The sequence below is a fragment of the Haliotis rubra genome, unplaced genomic scaffold, assembly GCF_003918875.1.
Source record: "Haliotis rubra isolate DU_JTF1 unplaced genomic scaffold, ASM391887v1 Scf43, whole genome shotgun sequence".
In the NCBI taxonomy this organism is placed as follows: Eukaryota; Metazoa; Mollusca; class Gastropoda; order Lepetellida; family Haliotidae; genus Haliotis; species Haliotis rubra.
In genome coordinates, this window is record NW_025767113.1 from 391,769 (window position 1) to 410,970 (window position 19,202).

General features: G+C 39.3%; 1 protein-coding gene across 3 annotated transcripts in view; it reads left to right on the forward strand.

Annotated features, from left to right (window-relative positions):
• The first annotated feature begins 872 nt into the window (after positions 1-872).
• The window catches only part of LOC124288968 (ribose-phosphate pyrophosphokinase 4-like), a 36,721-nt gene continuing 18,391 nt past the window's right edge, over positions 873-19,202 (forward strand). For 2 of the 3 annotated variants that reach the window (XM_046725566.1, XM_046725565.1), the window contains exons 1-4: positions 873-1,072; positions 3,812-3,944; positions 6,244-6,316; positions 8,504-8,597. In XM_046725566.1, coding sequence (XP_046581522.1) covers positions 953-1,072; positions 3,812-3,944; positions 6,244-6,316; positions 8,504-8,597 — 420 coding nt within the window. In that variant the 5' untranslated portion in view covers positions 873-952. Of the gene's footprint in view, positions 1,084-3,811; positions 3,945-6,243; positions 6,317-8,503; positions 8,598-19,202 lie in introns of all 3 variants that reach the window. The other variant, XM_046725567.1, reaches the window with a different exon arrangement.

The following is a 19,202-nucleotide window of genomic DNA, read 5'->3' on the forward strand; positions in this document are numbered from 1 at the left end:
GATTTTAATGACGAGTACATCACGTGGTTCTGAAAACATTGAAAGTGTCAATGGCTGCTCTTCTCGCCTACAGCTTGGTGTAGGTTTTCAGCGTAATAATTGTATATCTGCCGAAATGGCGCCCCCTTCTGTAGATTCGTGCACAAAGCCATGCACGAACTTCACTTATGACGTGACTGTGGAATCAGGCGTCCTACACTTGTACATATGCAGATACCACAGTGTGGCATTAACGCTGCAGTCAGCTAGATACAGACATGTCATGTGATAAATGAGTCGGAACCAGATAATATAACAGCCACAACATGACTTGTTATCCAACCCCGACCAGTATATAGTGAGTGAGTGAGTTTAACACCGCACTGAACACTATTTCAGATATATCCCAGCTTCTCAGCTCAATGAGGAAAGTATTAAACGTTTGGTGGAGTTTCCAACCGTAGTTTCTGTATAAGATAATCGAGCACCACGTCATTTTTTTGAAATTTTACTCTTTAATCTGTATTTGGGAGCTAAACATTGTTACAGCAGTGCAATTGGTTATGATTTCCCATCTGTACTGGGCCCAGGACGAACTATATGGATGAACAACTTTGTTGTTCGGATTCTAGTATCGTTGTCAAGCAAGTATATTATAAAATTTGTCCTTATCTGATTCACCAACTTCTAAACATGCCACTCAAAGAAGTTGTACTGGGCTGTTTTACACTAGTATATATTGCTGGCATATTTTAATAGAACTTTTTTTTGTGTGTAAACAATTAACCATGGTTCCAAAACCTTTCGTGCGTGTGCGGTTACTCTTCACAGAGGAAAGCACATAACAAGGCCAGTTTCTTAACCTCACTCCAGTTATTTCCCTTTACTCGGAAAGATTAGGTCGCGTCTCGATATAGTCTTACTCGAGCTGTACTGTGTTTACATCAGGCCAGTCGACACTGACGTTTTCAAAATGAACGGAGATGAAGGCAACCCCGTACTTCTGTACGCGCATCCTTCCATGAACAGGCTGGCGACACAGATCGTTGAGAGATGTTCGGGAGACATGCCAGAATCACAGAAGAAAAGACTGGTTGGTGCCAGGTGGAAATCATCTGTTATTGGCGTGATCATCAAATCTACTTTCCGTTCAGACACGGAATTTAAAAGCAACATTCATATTGCACTAAGAATATTTTGCAGATAAATGTAAGATCATGATATACTGAAGCGTGTCATAAAATGACAGAATACATGTATTGAAAAATATCTTGACTGGAGAAATTCGAAAATCGATTCAGTGTGCAGCCATTACTAGTGTGTTGCGCAATATGCTATGTTGAGTTACCTCCCATTGAGAGTTGTGCCCTACCTGAACATGTATTACAAGCTGGTTCTTGGACCTCAAAGCGCGCCGTCTGCGTGTGAATATTGTAATATGCATGGTCCGGGCCGTGTTTTTAGGCATGTCTGATAAAGCTTTGTTCCTATCGCTAGTGACGCTAGACTAACCTGTAGTCACTTAACATATTTTACGGAAATACAATTCTTATTTTATGTTAATAGAATGTTGTAAATGGAGAAATGGTTCTTAAAATAAATTAATAAAATATAATGAAAATTAGCCTTGAGACATTCTTCTAGTTTTGCCAATAATATATAGACTTGCATGGGCTGTCTTGGAAATATTTGTTTCAGGATTTGTATGACGCATACAGCATGTGACAGCTTGGTCATCACATGGCATCATGTTGTAGAGTGGTTCACAAACAGGCTCTCTGTGAGAAGCTTGTTGCTCCATGTGTACATGTATACACTTGTAAATACATGTAGTCATGGTCCATCAGGCCAAAATAAGTAAGATTTGTGTTTTATTATTTCAGACTATCCTAGCTATAATAGGATTGGGAGGGGACTTCTTTGGGGTTTTTTTTTGGGGGGTGATGATGATTTTTATGGAGAAGCATGTACAATGTGAATGACCCCCCGTAAAATTTATGTACAAAATAAGTGACCCCCTGCATGTCATGTACAAAATCAATGACCCCCTCTTCCCCTTCCCATAATTTCTTAGCATAATTTTAAACATATTTTTATGTACAAAATTGATGACCCTCCCTAGTACGTGTTTACAAAGTTGATGCCCCCCCCCCAGCTTCCCAGAACAAAATGGGTGACCCCCCCTCATCATCACCCTCCCTAGCCACAATTTATGAACGGTCCCTTATCACAAATTACTATAAGCTTGTAGTGGTGTAACTCAAGGAAAATAAAACAAACAAGATAAAGGGTTACAGAGTGTAAGGAAAGATGACTAGCCTGTCTACAGGACTGGCAGGGAAGTCCTGCCAAAATCTAGCTTGACCCTTGATAAATATTTGTCCTAAATTTGACCCGAAGAAAGATCTTTTTTAACCCGTCCTCAGAGTGTTCTCTATTCATGTCCATGATGTTTAATTCATGTAGCATTAACATTTTCAAAAATATTTAGGAGGACTTTTTACATTTTGGCAGCACACAGGCTATAATAACCATGTTGTCTGTAATTGTAAGTTTTTAGAGACAATTTTATGAGAAGAACAGCAATATATTTGGTAACTTTTGCATATCAACAGGGGCATAGCTCACATTTTAAACTCCATGTCAGTCTCACCATGAAGACCAACATACTCCATGTAATGTTTCTATCTCACCATGAAGACCAACATACTGTAATGTTTCAGTCTCACCATGAAGACCAACATACTGTAATGTTTCAGTCTCACCACTGAGACGTCTGTTTATCCTGTTGATAAAAGTAAATTTGAACCCAACACAGTCACTCATGTTTGGGTTAGAGCAAGACCAGAGATGCCAGCCCCAAAGTGTTGCAAATAGTAGTTTCAAGGATCATAATTGGTAGTTGGACCATAAAATTAGTAGTCAACTAAATACTTAAAACCATGATGGATTCTGAGAAAGAAAATATGACACTAAGCAAGAGTGAAGCTTTAATTTCACATACCTCAAACAGCTGATTTCCATATTATAAGCATTATATTTCTTCTTGTGGTATATGTTTTTTTGTGAAAATGTATTTAATCGATGAAAATACAGTCGAGCACCGTTGTCTCGATATTCATGGGACCAAGAAAAAATATAGTTATATCCGAACTTCGAGACATCCAACCAGGGCATATCATCACATATCTCTATGAAAGAAAACAAAACGCTTCTCAGTATGTTTTGATTCGAAACTATAATCCGTTATCAGTAGTGTTTAGTTGTAACAGTGAGTATTTCCTTATTAAATCCTTCTTAATTACTCCTAATTAAATAACAAACAAGTGACACCTTCACCTCAATTAGCCCTAATTAGTTTACACTACCGCATCCCTTTTGTTCATGCCGCACCGTGTGTAAACAACCTCAGTTCAGAGGGATACTTGCCCATGAAAGGTAGGTGAATATTGAGTTTCTTTGCAAATATCGAGTTAAAAGGGTAATTTTGCTTGTTGGGACCATGAAATATTATTGAGATATCCGAAATGTCGAGACATCCGTATCTAGTTAATAGAGCTTGAATAATGATAAATTATGAAGGATTTTGCCGGGACCGAGATATTATATCGAGACAACTGAGATATCGAGTTATCAGAGTTCGACACAACGGTGCTCGACTGTATATGTTTTTGTCTATATAGCCAAATTTTAATGAATCTTCTTCAAATTCCGTAGAATTTCTAGTGCAATCGTATTGGCGTAGATGAGGCTAAAATTTGTAGTGACTACGATAGAATCGTAGAGGTTGGCATCTCTGCATGACACTTACAGTACACTGTCATGTTTTTAGAGAGCTGAGCGGTCCATCTCTGTATCCAGCCAGCGGAATGTCGAGTATAAACAGACGATCCAGTGGGGAAAGTTCAATGATGGCTTCCCGAACCTGTTCATCCAGGAAGTGAAGGAGATGGCTGGGAAAGATGGTACTGTCATGTAGAAGTTACTCAACTTTTGATGGACATGTCAGGACTGACTTCTGTTTATTTTTAGCATTTAGTACAGGTGTACTGTGCAGTGTTCACATCAGGATGCAGGCTTCCAGTAGCAAGTTATTTATTGTCAGGTGTTTCCAGCTGTGGAAATATGGCAGCGTCCTCTATTGTAGGGACGTATCATGCTGCTTGGTTGGAAAGCAGTTGTGTTTAAGTTTCTGATATTTTTTTATGCTTTTGGGGTTGGGAGTGGTCTGGGGACTTCTAGAAGGCCATGAAGTAGTCTCTCAAAGCGTGAAACATTCTGGAGGATTTAAGACTATGTAAGGGATTGATGGGGTAGGAGTGCTCATACCTCTACAGCGTTTTACATGACATGTGATTCCTGCGTAATTCCTGCCGTGTGATTTGATGCAACAATTTTGTAAAAGACTCTCAAAATATTATAATATGAGTCAAGCTTGACGCAAGTCATATGGGTGACCTCAGAATTGTGTTAAATAAGATCGACTTGATAGACAAACAATGATAGATTTTGGTGAGAGTTTTACTTTTTGAGAGCTGTCAGATTGTTCCAGGGAACTAAGAGGAGACAGTAATCCTGCTTGTTTGAACTGAACTATGCTGTAGTTGCATTTGGTGGTGTGACATACACAGTTACATACTGAGAATAATTAACAATTGACTCACAAATATTGAAAATGACTACCCCAAAAAATACTCTGAGTCACCATGACTCCCATTTTTCAACGTCTGTGTGTAAAACCCTGTCTCTTTCATCTCTCTTTACATCAACACCAACAGTTATGTGAAGATCAAATTCTCAATCTGGATATCCAGCTTTGGCCTATTTTGGAAACTTGACCACTACTGAATATTTGTACACTGATTTGATTGGGTGTGTAATGGTAGTATCACCACTATTAATGTATTTGCTTCCATTAATCTTTGTACTAACACTCTATTGTTTGCTGCCGTTTATTTACTTTGCAGTAATTTGTGGTGAAGTGTATACATAGTTTGTTGTATAATGCAGTTGTTGATTATGTAACATTCTTTTGCATTCAGATGTCTTCATAACTTACAGCTTTAGGTTGGAAATCAACACTTAATAGTATTTGCATTTACATATAGATTTTGATACATCTGTCTGTGGGAGAGATTTTGACATACAGGGGTGGAAATAACCCATTGCCCAACGTCCGAGTCCAGTGTTTTTTTCTGTCGGGCAAGCAAATTTGTATATCACACTGTACCGGTGTCCAGTTGACTTTCCAATGTTATTTATGTTGTTTATTTATACAATCAGCAAGAAAACGGTCGGTATACTGGAAAAAATATCAGGGCAAGTGACTTTACATGTGCCACTATACCGGAGTACACTATCTATTTTAAAGTTATTTCCATCCCTGACATATCTGTCTGTGTGAGAGATTGTGACATATCTGTCTGTGTGAGATTTTGACACATCTGTCTGTGTGAGATTTTGACATATCTGTCTGTGTGAGATTTTGACACATCTGTCTGTTTGAGATTTTGACACATCTGTCTGTGAGAGATTTTGACATATGTCTGTGTGAGATTTTGACATATCTGTCTGTGTGAGAGATTTTGACACATCTGTCTGTGTGAGATTTTTACATATCTGTCTGTGTGAGATTTTTACACATCTGTCTGTGAGAGATTTTGACAGATCTGTCAGATTTTGACATATCTGTCTGTGTGAGATTTTGACACGTCTGTGAGAGATTTTGACATATCTGTCAGATTTCAACATATCTGTCTGTGAGAGATTTTGACATATCTGTCTGTGAGATTTTGACACATGTGTCTGTGTGAGAGATGTTGACATATCTGTCTGTGTGAGATTTTGACACATCTGTCTGTGTGAGAGATTTTGTCACATCTGTCTGTGTGAGAGATTTTGACACATCTGTCTGTGTGAGAGATTTTGACACATCTGTCTGTGTGAGATTTTGACATATCTGTCTGTGAGAGATTTTGACATATGTCTGTGTGAGATTTTGACATCTGTCTGTGTGAGATTGTGACACATCTGTCTGTGTGAGAGATTTTGACATCTGTCTGTGTGAGATTTTGACACATCTGTCTGTGTGAGAGACTTTGACATCTGTCTGTGTGAGATTTTGACACATCTGTCTGTGTAAGAGATTTTTTATACTTATGTCTGTGTGAGATTTTGACACATCTGTCTGTATTTGATAAGATCTTGTTATATACTTCATCACACCATCAATTTTCTATCCCTCAACTACTGACATTTTTTCAGTGATATTTCTGGGAAGTTTTCACTCTCCAGAAGTCATATTCGAGCAACTTTCTATCCTGTATGCTTTCCCAAGGTAGGTGTACACTGAGACATAGGAGTGATTAGTGGTGCTGTGTGCTCTTGTGCGAAAACACCATCTACTTGTTTAGGATATTTGCTTGTATTCTGGTGAACACTCTAAGATTTAGAAATATTGCTCTTAAATAAACTAACTTTTGAAACTGTAGGAAAACCTATGTAGGAAAATATTGCCAAATGATTTGCAGCCTTTTATGTTTTATATACTTTTTTTGTACAAGGCTTACGGTAAGTAGTTCCTATGAATGAGGCTTACAGTAAGTAGTTCCTATGAATGAGGCTTACAGTAAGTAGTTCCTATGAATGAGGCTTACAGTAAGGAGTTCCTATGAATGAGGCTTACAGTAAGTAGTTCCTATGAATGAGGCTTACAGTAAGTAGTTCCTATGAATGAGGCTTACAGTAAGTAGTTCCTATGAATGAGGCTTACAGTAAGTAGTTCCTATGAATGAGGCTTACAGTAAGTAGTTCCTATGAATGAGGCTTACAGTAAGTAGTTCCTATGAATGAGGTTTACAGTAAGGAGTTCCTATGAATGAGGCTTACAGTAAGTAGTTCCTATGAATGAGGCTTACAGTAAGTAGTTCCTATGAATGAGGCTTACAGTAAGTAGTTCCTATGAATGAGGCTTACAGTAAGGAGTTCCTATGAATGAGGCTTACAGTAAGTAGTTCCTATGAATGAGGCTTACAGTAAGGCGTTCCTATGAATGAGGCTTACAGTAAGTAGTTCCTATGAATGATGCTTACAGTAAGGAGTTCCTATATGTTGAGTCCCATCTGGGACTCGAACCCACACTCTCAGAGTCAGGTGCCAGCACACAATGTCAGCCTCCTAACCTGCTCAGCCACCGCCATTTCCACAAAAATGGAAGTCGGACAACTGGTAGTCTGGACCACAGAGTTTGTGTACCCCTCTGATAAGTTTAAATTGGCACGGCTCCCACAGCCAAAAGCTATGAATACACAATGCCATTTAAAAAGTGGTCAAAAGTAACATATGTTATATTTGGGATTACACTTTCTTAGTAAAGTACAGATTCTAGTACCTGACTCTCAGGGTGTGGGTTCGAGTCCCAGATAGGACTCAACCCATCAATAGTACTAAAATCTGTACTTTACTAAGAAAGTGTAATCCCAAATATAACATGTGTTACATTTGACTACTTTCTAGATGGCATTGTGTATTCATTACTATGAGTAGTTAATATGTATGAGACATACTATAAGTACTTCCTATGTACCCGTGAAGATCCGGGTTAGAATTGATTTTCAGTAACCCATGCTTTTCGTAAGAGGCGACTAACAGGATCAGGTGGTCTGGCTCACTGACTTGGTTGGCATGTGTCATTGTATCCCAAATGCGTAGATCGATGTTCATGCTGTTGATCACTGGATTGTTTGGTCCAGACTCGATTATTTACAGACCACCTCAACATAGCTGGACTATTGCTGTGTGCGGCTTTTAACTAAACTCAACTATCAGTATTTCCTATGTATGAGGCTTACTATAAGTACTTCATTCAGCAATTATACACTGGTTTGATGGACAAAAATTACATTGGTATGACATACTGTAATTATACCTTGGCATGACATACAGTAATTATACACTGTATGACAAACAGTAATTATACACTGGTATGTCATGCAGTAATTAAACATTGTATGACATACAGTAATTATGCACGTGTATGACATACAGTAATTGTACACTGGTATGTTATTCAGTGATTATACACTGGTTTGACATAGAGTAATTATACACTGTTATGGCTTACTGTAATTATACACTGTTATGACATTCAGTAATTATACATTGTATGACATACAGTAATTGTACACTGGTATGTCATGCAGTAATTAAACATTGTATGACACAGTAATTATGCACGTGTATGACATACAGTAATTGTACACTGGTATGTTATTCAGTGATTATACACTGGTTTGACATAGACATATGGCTTAGTAATTATACACTGTTATGACATTCAGTATTATACATTGACATACAGTTGTACACTGGTATTCATTCAGTGATTATACACTGGTTTGACATAGAGTAATTGTATGTATGACATACAGTAATTATTCACTGATATACAGTAATTGTTGTAATGTGAGGTATTGATATGTGACCTTCAGCATGTGCCCTTGACCTTGTTTTCCATCTTCCTTAGGTACCTGGCAAAGTCCTTTCACTTCATACTTCCCTACTTCCCTACTGGCACAATGGAGCGAGTTGATCGGGAAGGTCAGATCGCCACAGCAAAGGTGGGTTGACAAATCAGGTTACTTTGGCAAACACATAGGGTATGATTATATAGCTTTGTGAGAACCATTGCTGTTCATGTAGCGTTCAACCAATCACCCTTTAATAAAATGAATAGAGGATATTATATGGGTGCCCATGTCATACTATGTTTTACGACACAAGTAGGTAATAGTGGTATTTAGGCTAAAGTGTTGTAAACAAAGTATGATATGGGTACGAATATAATGTTCTATTTATTACCAAAGTCATCAAATTGAGGAAAATAAACCTAAATCTTCTTTCAAACATAGACTGGGTACAGGTCATCACCGCATGTTGAACACAACATCACAGAAGAAACATGACGTCATAGCATTGTACCTGGCATTTGGCATCATAAATATATATACCTATATCAATTACACATATATATAGTTGTAACATACCTGTAGCCGTATGGCATCATAAATATATATACCTATATCAATTACACATTTATATAGTTGTAACATACCTGTAGCCGTATGGCATCATAAATATATATACCTATATCAATTACACATATATATATAGTTTGTAACATACCTGTAGCCGTATGGCATCATAAATATATATACCTATATCAATTACACATTTATATAGTTGTAACATACCTGTAGCCGTATGGCATCATAAATATATATACCTATATCAATTACACATTTATATAGTTGTAACATACCTGTAGCCGTATGGCATCATAAATATATATACCTATATCAATTACACATTATATATAGTTTGTAACATACCACATTTATATAGCCATACCTGTAGCAGTATGGCATCATAAATATATATACCTATATCAATTACACATTTATATAGTTGTAACATACCTGTAGCCGTATGGCATCATAAATATATATACCTATATCAATTACACATTTATATAGTTGTAACATACCTGTAGCCGTATGGCATCATAAATATATATACCTATATCAATTACACATTTATATAGTTGTAACATACCTGTAGCCCTATATCAATTACACATTTATATAGTTGTAACATACCTGTAGCAGTATGGCATCATAAATATATATACCTATATCAATTACACATTTATATAGTTGTAACATACCTGTAGCCGTATGGCATCATAAATATATGTGTATCATGTCCAGGAGTATTTCCCCATCGCCACAGTCAACGGTTACAAAGGCCTGTACCACTTTTTCAGATTTAGACAGTATTTCCCCCCACGCTTCACAGTCAACGGTTACAAACCTGTTTCAGATTTAGACAGTATTTCCCCCCACGCTTCACAGTCAACGGTTACAAACCTGTTTCAGATTTAGACAGTATTTCCCCTCACGCTTCACAGTCAACGGTTACAAACCTGTTTCAGATTTAGGCAGTATTTCTCCTCACGCTTCACAGTCAACGGTTATAGAGCTGTTTCAGATTTAGACAGTATTTCCCCTCACGCTTCACAGTCAACGGTTACAAACCTGTTTCAGATTTAGACAGTATTTCCCCTCACGCTTCACAGTCAACGGTTATAGAGCTGTTTCAGATTTGGACAGTATTTGTCTTCACACTTCACAGTCAAGATTTAGACGGTTATAGAGCTGTTTCAGATTTGGACAGTATTTGTCACACTTTCACAGTCAACAGTTACAAACCTGTTTCAGATTTGGACAGTATTTCTCCTCACGCTTCACAGTCAACGGTTATAGTATTTTCCCTTCAGCTGTTTCAGATTTAGACAGTATTTCCCCTCACGCTTCACAGTCAACGGTTACAAAGCTGTTTCAGATTTAGACAGTATTTCTCCTCGCAGCTTCACAGTCAGCTGTTTCAGTTACATTTCCCCTCAACAGAAGAGCTGTTTTTCAGATTTAGACAGTATTTCTCACGCTTCACGCTTCACAGTCAGCGGTTACAAACCTGTTTCAGATTTAGACAGTATTTCCCTCACGCTTCACAGTCAACGGTTATAGAGCTGTTTCAGATTTGGACAGTATTTGTCTTCACGCTTCACAGTCAACGGTTATAGAGCTGTTTCAGATTTGGACAGTATTTCCCCTCACGCTTCACAGTCAACGGTTACAAACCTGTTTCAGATTTAGGCAGTATTTCTCCTCACGCTTCACAGTCAACGGTTACAAACCTGTTTCAGATTTAGACAGTATTTCTCCTCACGCTTCACAGTCAACGGTTACAAACCTGTTTCAGATTTAGACAGTATTTCCCCTCACGCTTCACAGTCAACGGTTATAGAGCTGTTTCAGATTTGGACAGTATTTGTCTTCACACTTCACAGTCAACGGTTATAGAGCTGTTTCAGATTTGGACAGTATTTGTCTTCACACTTCACAGTCAACAGTTACAAAACTGTTTCAGATTTGGACAGTATTTCTCCTCACGCTTCACAGTCAACGGTTACAAACCTGTTTCAGATTTAGACAGTATTTCCCCTCACGCTTCACAGTCAACGGTTATAGAGCTGTTTCAGATTTGGACAGTATTTGTCTTCACACTTCACAGGCAACGGTTATAGAGCTGTTTCAGATTTGGACAGTATTTCTCCTCACGCTTCACAGTCAACGGTTATAGAGCTGTTTCAGATTTGGACAGTATTTCTCCTCACACTTCACAGTCAACGGTTACGAAAATGTTTCAGATTTGGACAGTATTTCCCCTCACCCTTCACAGTCAGTGGTTACAATACTTCATAAACTGTGTTGTCGTTGAGGTAATTCCCCTTGCAATGCATTATGGGGAATCTTCATTGCTAAGCAGTTCCGCATCAGCAGGTTTCATTCAAATTTCATTATCTAAAAATAATAACTCACAATTTTGTGAGTCCTCTCTTGTTTTGAAATCCGAAATTGCATCCCATTCTTGGAAACTATCGTAAACCTTTGTGTTAAAGCAAACGTGTTTACACCAATCGACTCTTCTGAAAATCTTACTAAAGTCGAAATTGGGGAAAACAAGAGACAGAACTGTAATAGCATGGTGAAAGTCATTCGTGTAGCTCATTGTAGGGGCAGGGCTCCAGATACTTTTTTCTACATAAGGAGTACGTACTTCTTATTTTTTCAATATAGGAGTACTGGATTAACTAAGAGTACATTTTGAGTACTGAATGGAATTTAATGGCATATCAGTAATCTTATGTTTCGTTTCATATATGCACCACAACATTACTACTCTTGTGTAAACAGGTCAAGAAACAATAAAACAACACTCTTTCAGATAAATACGTCTGTAAATGATTCCAAGACCGTACAGCATTGCTGTGGTGCGTATGTGCTACGTTTTCTAAATTATTTCCTACCGTATCGTGCATATATTTTATCTGTACATACGCTGATACGGCCCTTATCTGGAGCCCTGTAGGGGCATTGTATTGTAAGGGTTTCTGCTAGTTGTGTGAGGCAAATGAGCCGGTCTGTGTTATCACGGCTTTACAAGGCAGGAGCAAGCATTAAAGTCATGTGGTGTGAGCATAATTTATGACCAGCAAACATCATAGGAATTACATTTCTGGGTGCCATTCCACTAACCGATCTTAACTAAGAACAATCTTAGCAAATTACGCCAATTTTACAATCATCTTAGCTAAAAGTATCACCCGTTCCACTAACCGATCTTAGGCCGATCGAGCAGGTCCCGATCTTACAATCCAATCTAAGGCCAGACCAATTTTGGAAATTTTAATATAAATTGTATATTTATATACTTATCCTATCTCACGATTTGCACTTCTCTCTCTTGCTTCGACGCTGAGTGGAACGAATGAGAACTTTTCCTGTAGGCCTCTCTTGTCCATACACCCGTGTTCCCCAGGCTGCTCTCTTTATATGACAGGTCCCTAGTCCCTGGCTAAGCGTGCAGCACGTTCCCCTGTCTACCCACGTGACTACCTCAGAGTGATCATTCTCTTCTTGGAGCCAATGACAGTTATACGTAACCATCGTAATCTGAGTAGAGGGGAGGCTGGGTGGGCATCCATCGCGTGAGATAGGACAAGTATATAAATATACAATTTATATTAAAATTTCCAAATTTTTAAACTTATCCTATCTCACGATTTGCACTTATCCCACGGTTGGACGGCGGGTCGCAGATTACCCTAAGTCAAAAGGCACTGACAGTATATACTGTATAGGCTAATGACAACCGTAGATAGCAATGAACAAGGGAGGCCGGATCTGACTAACATAGTACTTATACTAGTGATGGGTTCTCCTGAACCCATTGGCTTACTAGGCACCATCGCTCCCATGAAGTGGGTGCTCAGGAGCAATGTGGTGTTCAGCAGCAACCCTCGCACACGCAAGAAGCCGCGATTTATCAGAGTACCCCCTTAATTACAACTAGTAGTTGGGCCCACACCTGCTTCGAGACAGCCCCCCAGACCCCATCAGAGGGGAAAAGGAAACTGAATCGGAAACCTCACAAGTTTAACATTCAGTACCAAAACAACACCACATGACTTCCACTACTTACCACAGTTAGGTCACAACGGTGTGCTAAGGTACTTAGGAGCAAGAACACTACGAAATCCATAAGGAAATCGGGAAGGACTCACTACACTGACGTGATTGCTCCGTGGAGTAGAGGTCAGCAAGCGAGATTGTCGAACACTTCTACATCCGTAGGGAGCAACGACAAGGTAGGCCCATAACTACCAAGGTCACTACGTGCGATGGTTAGTTCGAACCCATTGACTTACTTAGCACAATTGCTCCCAGGGACCGGGACTCTCGAGCAATGTGGTGTTCAGTCACTACCTTCACGAATGTGAAAGGACGCAGCTTAGCGAGTGTAATCAGTCGCATTACCACGATTTCCAAGGTACCCCCGTAATAAAAGTCTAATGACTAGTATTGGGCCAGCCCTTGCTTCGAAACAACCCCCACAGACAACGTCCCGAGGAGGGTGAAAGGGTAATTGAATCGGAAAACTCACAATTGTAACGTTCAGTACCACAACATCATCTTATGACTTCCACTACTTACCACAGTATGATCGCATAGATGTGTATAGGTACTTAGGAGCATGAACGGTACGAAGTGTAACACTTCGGGAATGACTCACTTCACTGATGTAATTACTCCATACAGCAGACGACAGTGAGTGAGGTGGTGACTCTCCAGAGTCTCAAATTAGATTGAGAGGAGAAATCGAAGTCCCGAGAGAATCGATGACACAAATCAGAAATAAAATTCAGAATTTTATTCAGATTGTACACAAAGCAGCAACGATCGCAACTGGTGATCATCTGCGCTGAAGCTGATGGTTGTCCCGAGTGGCAAACAGGCCTACATCTGGTCGTGATAACAGGTAGATCTTCGATTTGAATATCAGAGGTGACAGGGCATCGGCAATGACATTCCTCATCCCGGGAATGTGTCAGGGTCTGGCCACTGTGTTGAGTGAATCGATCAGATGATTAAATCGAAACATCAACTGAAGCAGAACTGCTGATCCTATCGACCCCTGATGGTTTATGTATCAAACTACCATCGAAATGCCTGATTGAATCAGTATATGAGAGGACCGTTCAAATGCCCAATGCCGAACGGCAAGAATGACAGTGCTGAATTCCAATTTGTTGATATGAAGTGCCCTTTCTCCTGATGACCACTGCTAGGTCACTTGATGGAGAAAGTGAGCTCCCCAGCTTGAGAGATGCGTCGACGAACAGGTATAGAGTCGGTATAAAGGGCACCTTAGAGACTCTAACGCAAACATTCCACTTGTTGAGCCAACAACGAAACACTGAATGTAGTTGTGCGGGAAGACGAATCAACTCCCTGGGATTGTTGTCCCGGATGTATGGGCACAGAAACATCTGAAGAGGGCTAAGCTGCAGCTGGCCCCTGTAAGTCAGCGCTTGTGCCTACGTCAACCACCCTAGTAACTTCTAGTAACTGGCGAAAAGTTGTGGGTTGGACCAGCACTAGTGGTACGTTGCACTGAATCTTGTCCCACCTCTCCTGGGGCACAAACATCCTGACCTGTCGTGTTGAATATTGTCCCAATAAAAAGTAATCACCGGTTCGGTGTTACCTCCGATTTCTCCTAATTCAGCAGCCATCCTCATTGCGCGAGCAGCTTGATGATGAACTGCCTGTGGAGATGAAGGATGACTGGATCCTGCTGGGCTTGAACATAGTCGTCAATGTAGTTCTCGTGGATTGGGTACCCGAGTAAAAAGCAACGGGGTCGTACATATGCCAAACAGCAGGACCCTCCATTGTATCAATGATGCCCCTTGAAAGTCAATCGAAGATACTTCCGATAGTCTGGATGTATCGGGATGTGAAGGTAAACGTCTTGCCGGTCGAGGGAAATGAGAGGTTTAACAACTCTTGCCTCTGACAAAGAGATATCTCCTGAGATAGGAACGTTCAATTAGTCCAGCTACCATGCCAGTACTAATGGAGTGCTGAATGTAGTAGGTTCTGTGCATGGAGATTGTCAGTCAATCTACAGGAACGTTCATATTGTAAACGAAGTGAAGAAATTCGTACGATCGGCGACCTCAGGAACGTTTTGGTTGACCGAACAAAATGATGGTTCGCCAGGTGGAGTGATAAAGGTAGTAGAATGCTTCCTTGTGACAGTCCGGACAAAACTGCAGTGACCTCTGAACTCAGTGCTTGAGCTAGTGTAGAAAACCGCGTAACCCCAGCCAAAGTCAAACCGATCATGTGTGTTTCTGTCTGTCACCCTTGATAAGCAGTCTCTCTCAACTGGCTGACGAAATCCCAACACAATCATTCTGGTGAAACGGGACGAGTCGGGCTAGATCATCGGTTCAGCTTAGTGATCTGATTCAGAATGGTGAGCCAAAACGTTGATGTGATCTGGATTGGCGTTGTGATCTGGATCGGCGTTGTGATCTGGATCGGTTTGGTAGTCCGAAACATTTAAATGATCTCATCTGATGGAGAGATCTAGAACAATCAGATGAACCGGTGAGGTGAAATGTTCCGGCCGAGGTGAATTGGTTCAACGAGGTGAATCGTTTCGGTGAAGAAAGCCGTTATGGCGAAGCGCCGTTCGGTGCAATGCATCGAATCGATGATGTGAATCGTTTCGGCGATAAGAAATAGTCTTATATATGGCGAATTGAGTCGATGTCGTGATCCAATATGCCTTGGCGAAACAGTTCGTCCTGGTGAATCCATTCGGTGTGGCGAACCGATTCAGTGTGGTGAATCGGTTTGGCGATTTGACGATGTGGATCGGCTGTGTGAGTCAGCTGGCAACACAGAGAAGATCAATGAGGCGGAACGATGAGTAGACATCTGATAATGCGCCAATAATATCATCACCTTCCGGCATGGGAATCTCCAAATGACGAGCAGTTAATACTGGTCGTTGAAAGCGGGGGTTTTGTCGGGTGATCAACTGTTGAAGTGTAACGAGCTGTGTCTGCCAGCCAACGGGAGCAAGCATGTCCATATGCTCTAAAAACGTCCTTGATAAGGGAGCACATTCCCGACAACGTTTGCTCCAGGAACACAGGTCAATACAACCTACACATGACGAGTGGGGGATCTGAGGAAGAAAATATTGTTACAGTGTAGGAAAAATTACGCTACTTAGGGTTAACTACCCATGATATGTTTCTCATGTTAACTTTAAGGAAAACTGAGAACTCTCACAATACGTCCACACAGTGGTGCGACAAGAAGAAGAATGATCACTCTGAGGTAGTCACATGGGTAGACAGGGGAATGTGCTGCACGCTTATCCAGGGACTAGGGACCTGACCTATAAAGAGAGCAGCCTGGGGAACACGGGCGTATGGACAAGAGAGGCGTAAGGAAAAGATTTAGTGACGTGAAAACAAATTATACTGTAGCAGAGCTACAGAGAACCTTATATTTACCCAGATATGCAGCTTATCTGTACCTCTGTGTAGTATACTTATGGAACTTTGGTAAAACAATAAAAGATATAGTAATGTTTTTGCAGACCAAGGATAATACAACTTAGTTTTAGAAATAGCTATGCTGTACTCCAACAAATTCTGCTCCTGAACTCCGTCAGCTAATTTCAGGCGTGTGTACTGAGGTTAAAAATCTGGAGAACTGTAAACGAGTGATATGTAGATGGTAAATACATACCCAGTGGGTGACACCAGGATGTTCTGTAAACCCACAGAGTGGATATAGGAATAAAGCATTTCTATGAAAAATAAATGCATCATTCATGCCTGAATATCTACATACTAGAAATCATGGTGTCAGTTACCTTAAACAACAGAAGAGCAACTTCTGATTCAAGCCTAACATTCAAAACTGCCAATGTGCTTACAATATGTTAATAACTTTAAACTGATTATAAAGAAGACATATTGGTTATTTAATATAAAAAATAAACATTTAAAATGCTTTACAATAGATTTCGTACTTTTAATAGATATGTCAACATTGTATATATATGAACAAAATGTAATTACCCCGGTAAGTAAACTGAGCTGTGTGTCAGTGTCTTGAAACTATATGTAGGTGTCTTGAGACTATATGTAGGTGTCTTGAAACTATATGTAGGTGTCTTGAAACTATATGTAGATGTCTTGAAACTATATATAGGTGTCTTGAAACTATATGTAGGTGTCTTGAGACTATATGTAGGTGTCTTGAAACTATATGTAGGTGTCTTGAAACTATATGTAGAAACTATATGTAGGTGTCTTGAAACTATATGTAGGTGTCTTGAAACTATATGTCAGTGTCTTGAAACTATATGTCGGTGTCTTGAAACTATATGTAGGTGTCTTGAAACTATATGTAGGTGTCTAGAGACTATATGTAGGTCTTTTGAAACTATATGTAGGTGTTGAAACTATATGTAGGTGTCTTGAAACTATATGTAGGTGTCTTGAAACTATATGTAGGTGTCTTGAAACTATTCTATTGTAAAATATTTGAAACAGGAATAGAAAACCTGTCCACCTTTAACCACAGGCAAACTGTAGCACATGTAGGGCTGTGGAACAGAGAGGAAAATGACCAGTCTTCTTATATGCCAGCAAAGCAGCAAATATTGGCAACATAATTCCCTTGCTTTGGTTAAAAAATATTTTTAATGTCAAAATAAAATATGGCCACTATCAAAGGTAGACACTCATTTCCTCACAGGGTTATGTTCTCAGATGTCCAACCTCCTATTTAATAATTACTCACGTAAAATATATTCCATTGGGTATATTAAGTGCCCAAAGGACATACCAAATTGTTCTTCACCTCCATTACCTCCTGCCAGCTTTAGGTTCAATGGAGTGAAGGAACAGGGGAATTAACTCTAAATATACTTGTTGAATCACATGTCACATTAGTGCCACTGTTTGACCACCATTTACTTTCTTGTATGCCTCACTAAAATAACTACTTGCGGAGTTACTCCCTTGCTTTCATCCACCCGCTATGTCAGAAGTGTTTTTTTATAGAACATATGTTTCGAAAATTCTGACAATAATTACGGCAGATAAGATGAATAATCTTGTACTGTTTGATGGTAAAATTAGGCAATGTGATGTTTCTTTTCAATTTTTGCTTATTCTTGTTCCTTCAATCCGTTAACCTGGAAGCTGCCAGGGGTAATGGATTCGAAGAACGATTTGATATGCCCCGAGTTCTATGGATATACAACTTATATTATTGTATTATGGTACATATGAGCGACATGTCGGTGTAGATACTTACTAACACTGTTATGAAGCAAGTGAGATATAATACTGTAGAAGAGGCTATATATATACACTCCTAAAAACAAGTAGGGAACTTCATTTTTAATTTACGATTGAAAAAATTTAGAGATATATCGGGAGTGAATCAATGTTGATATGATCAAATTGAAAATGATTATCTTATAGATTCATTTGATCTACTTGGTGCTACATATGTTGAATACTTTTACTTGATTTTATCAACGGGAATATTACCGGACGCATGGTTGACGGGCTCTGTCAGACCCATCTACAAAGGAAAGGGAGATAAATCAGACCCAAGCGCATATCGACCAATTACAATACTCAGCTGTTTCGGTAAGCTGTTCACAAGTATACTGAATAACAGACTTAACACTTTTCTTGAAATAAATAATGTATTAACCCCTGCCCAGGCGGGTTTTAGGAATGACCACTCAACAAATGATAACATCTTTGTAATGATTATGCTCAACCAATTACTAAAAACAAGTAAAAGAAAACTGTTTTGTGCCTTTATTGACTTCTCGAAAGCGTTCGATAATGTATGGAGGGTTGGGCTCTGGCATAAGCTACTTAACAATGGAATTAAGGGTAGGTAGATTTGTAACTCTTGTTCAAAATATGTATGCTAACATCAAATCGTGTGTACTATCAAACAATAATATGTCGGATTACTTCACATGCTACTCTGGCGTGCACCAAGGTGAAAACCTTTCCCAACTTTTGGTCTATTTATTCATAAATGACCTGGACGAATTCCTTACTAATGATGAAAATTTACAAGTCATAGAGAAGATTCATTTGAGTTTTCTTAAATTAATTATTGGTTTACGCTACTCTACCCCAAATTATATGGTATATGGAGAACTAGGGAGAGTTCCCCTTTATATATTAGCCG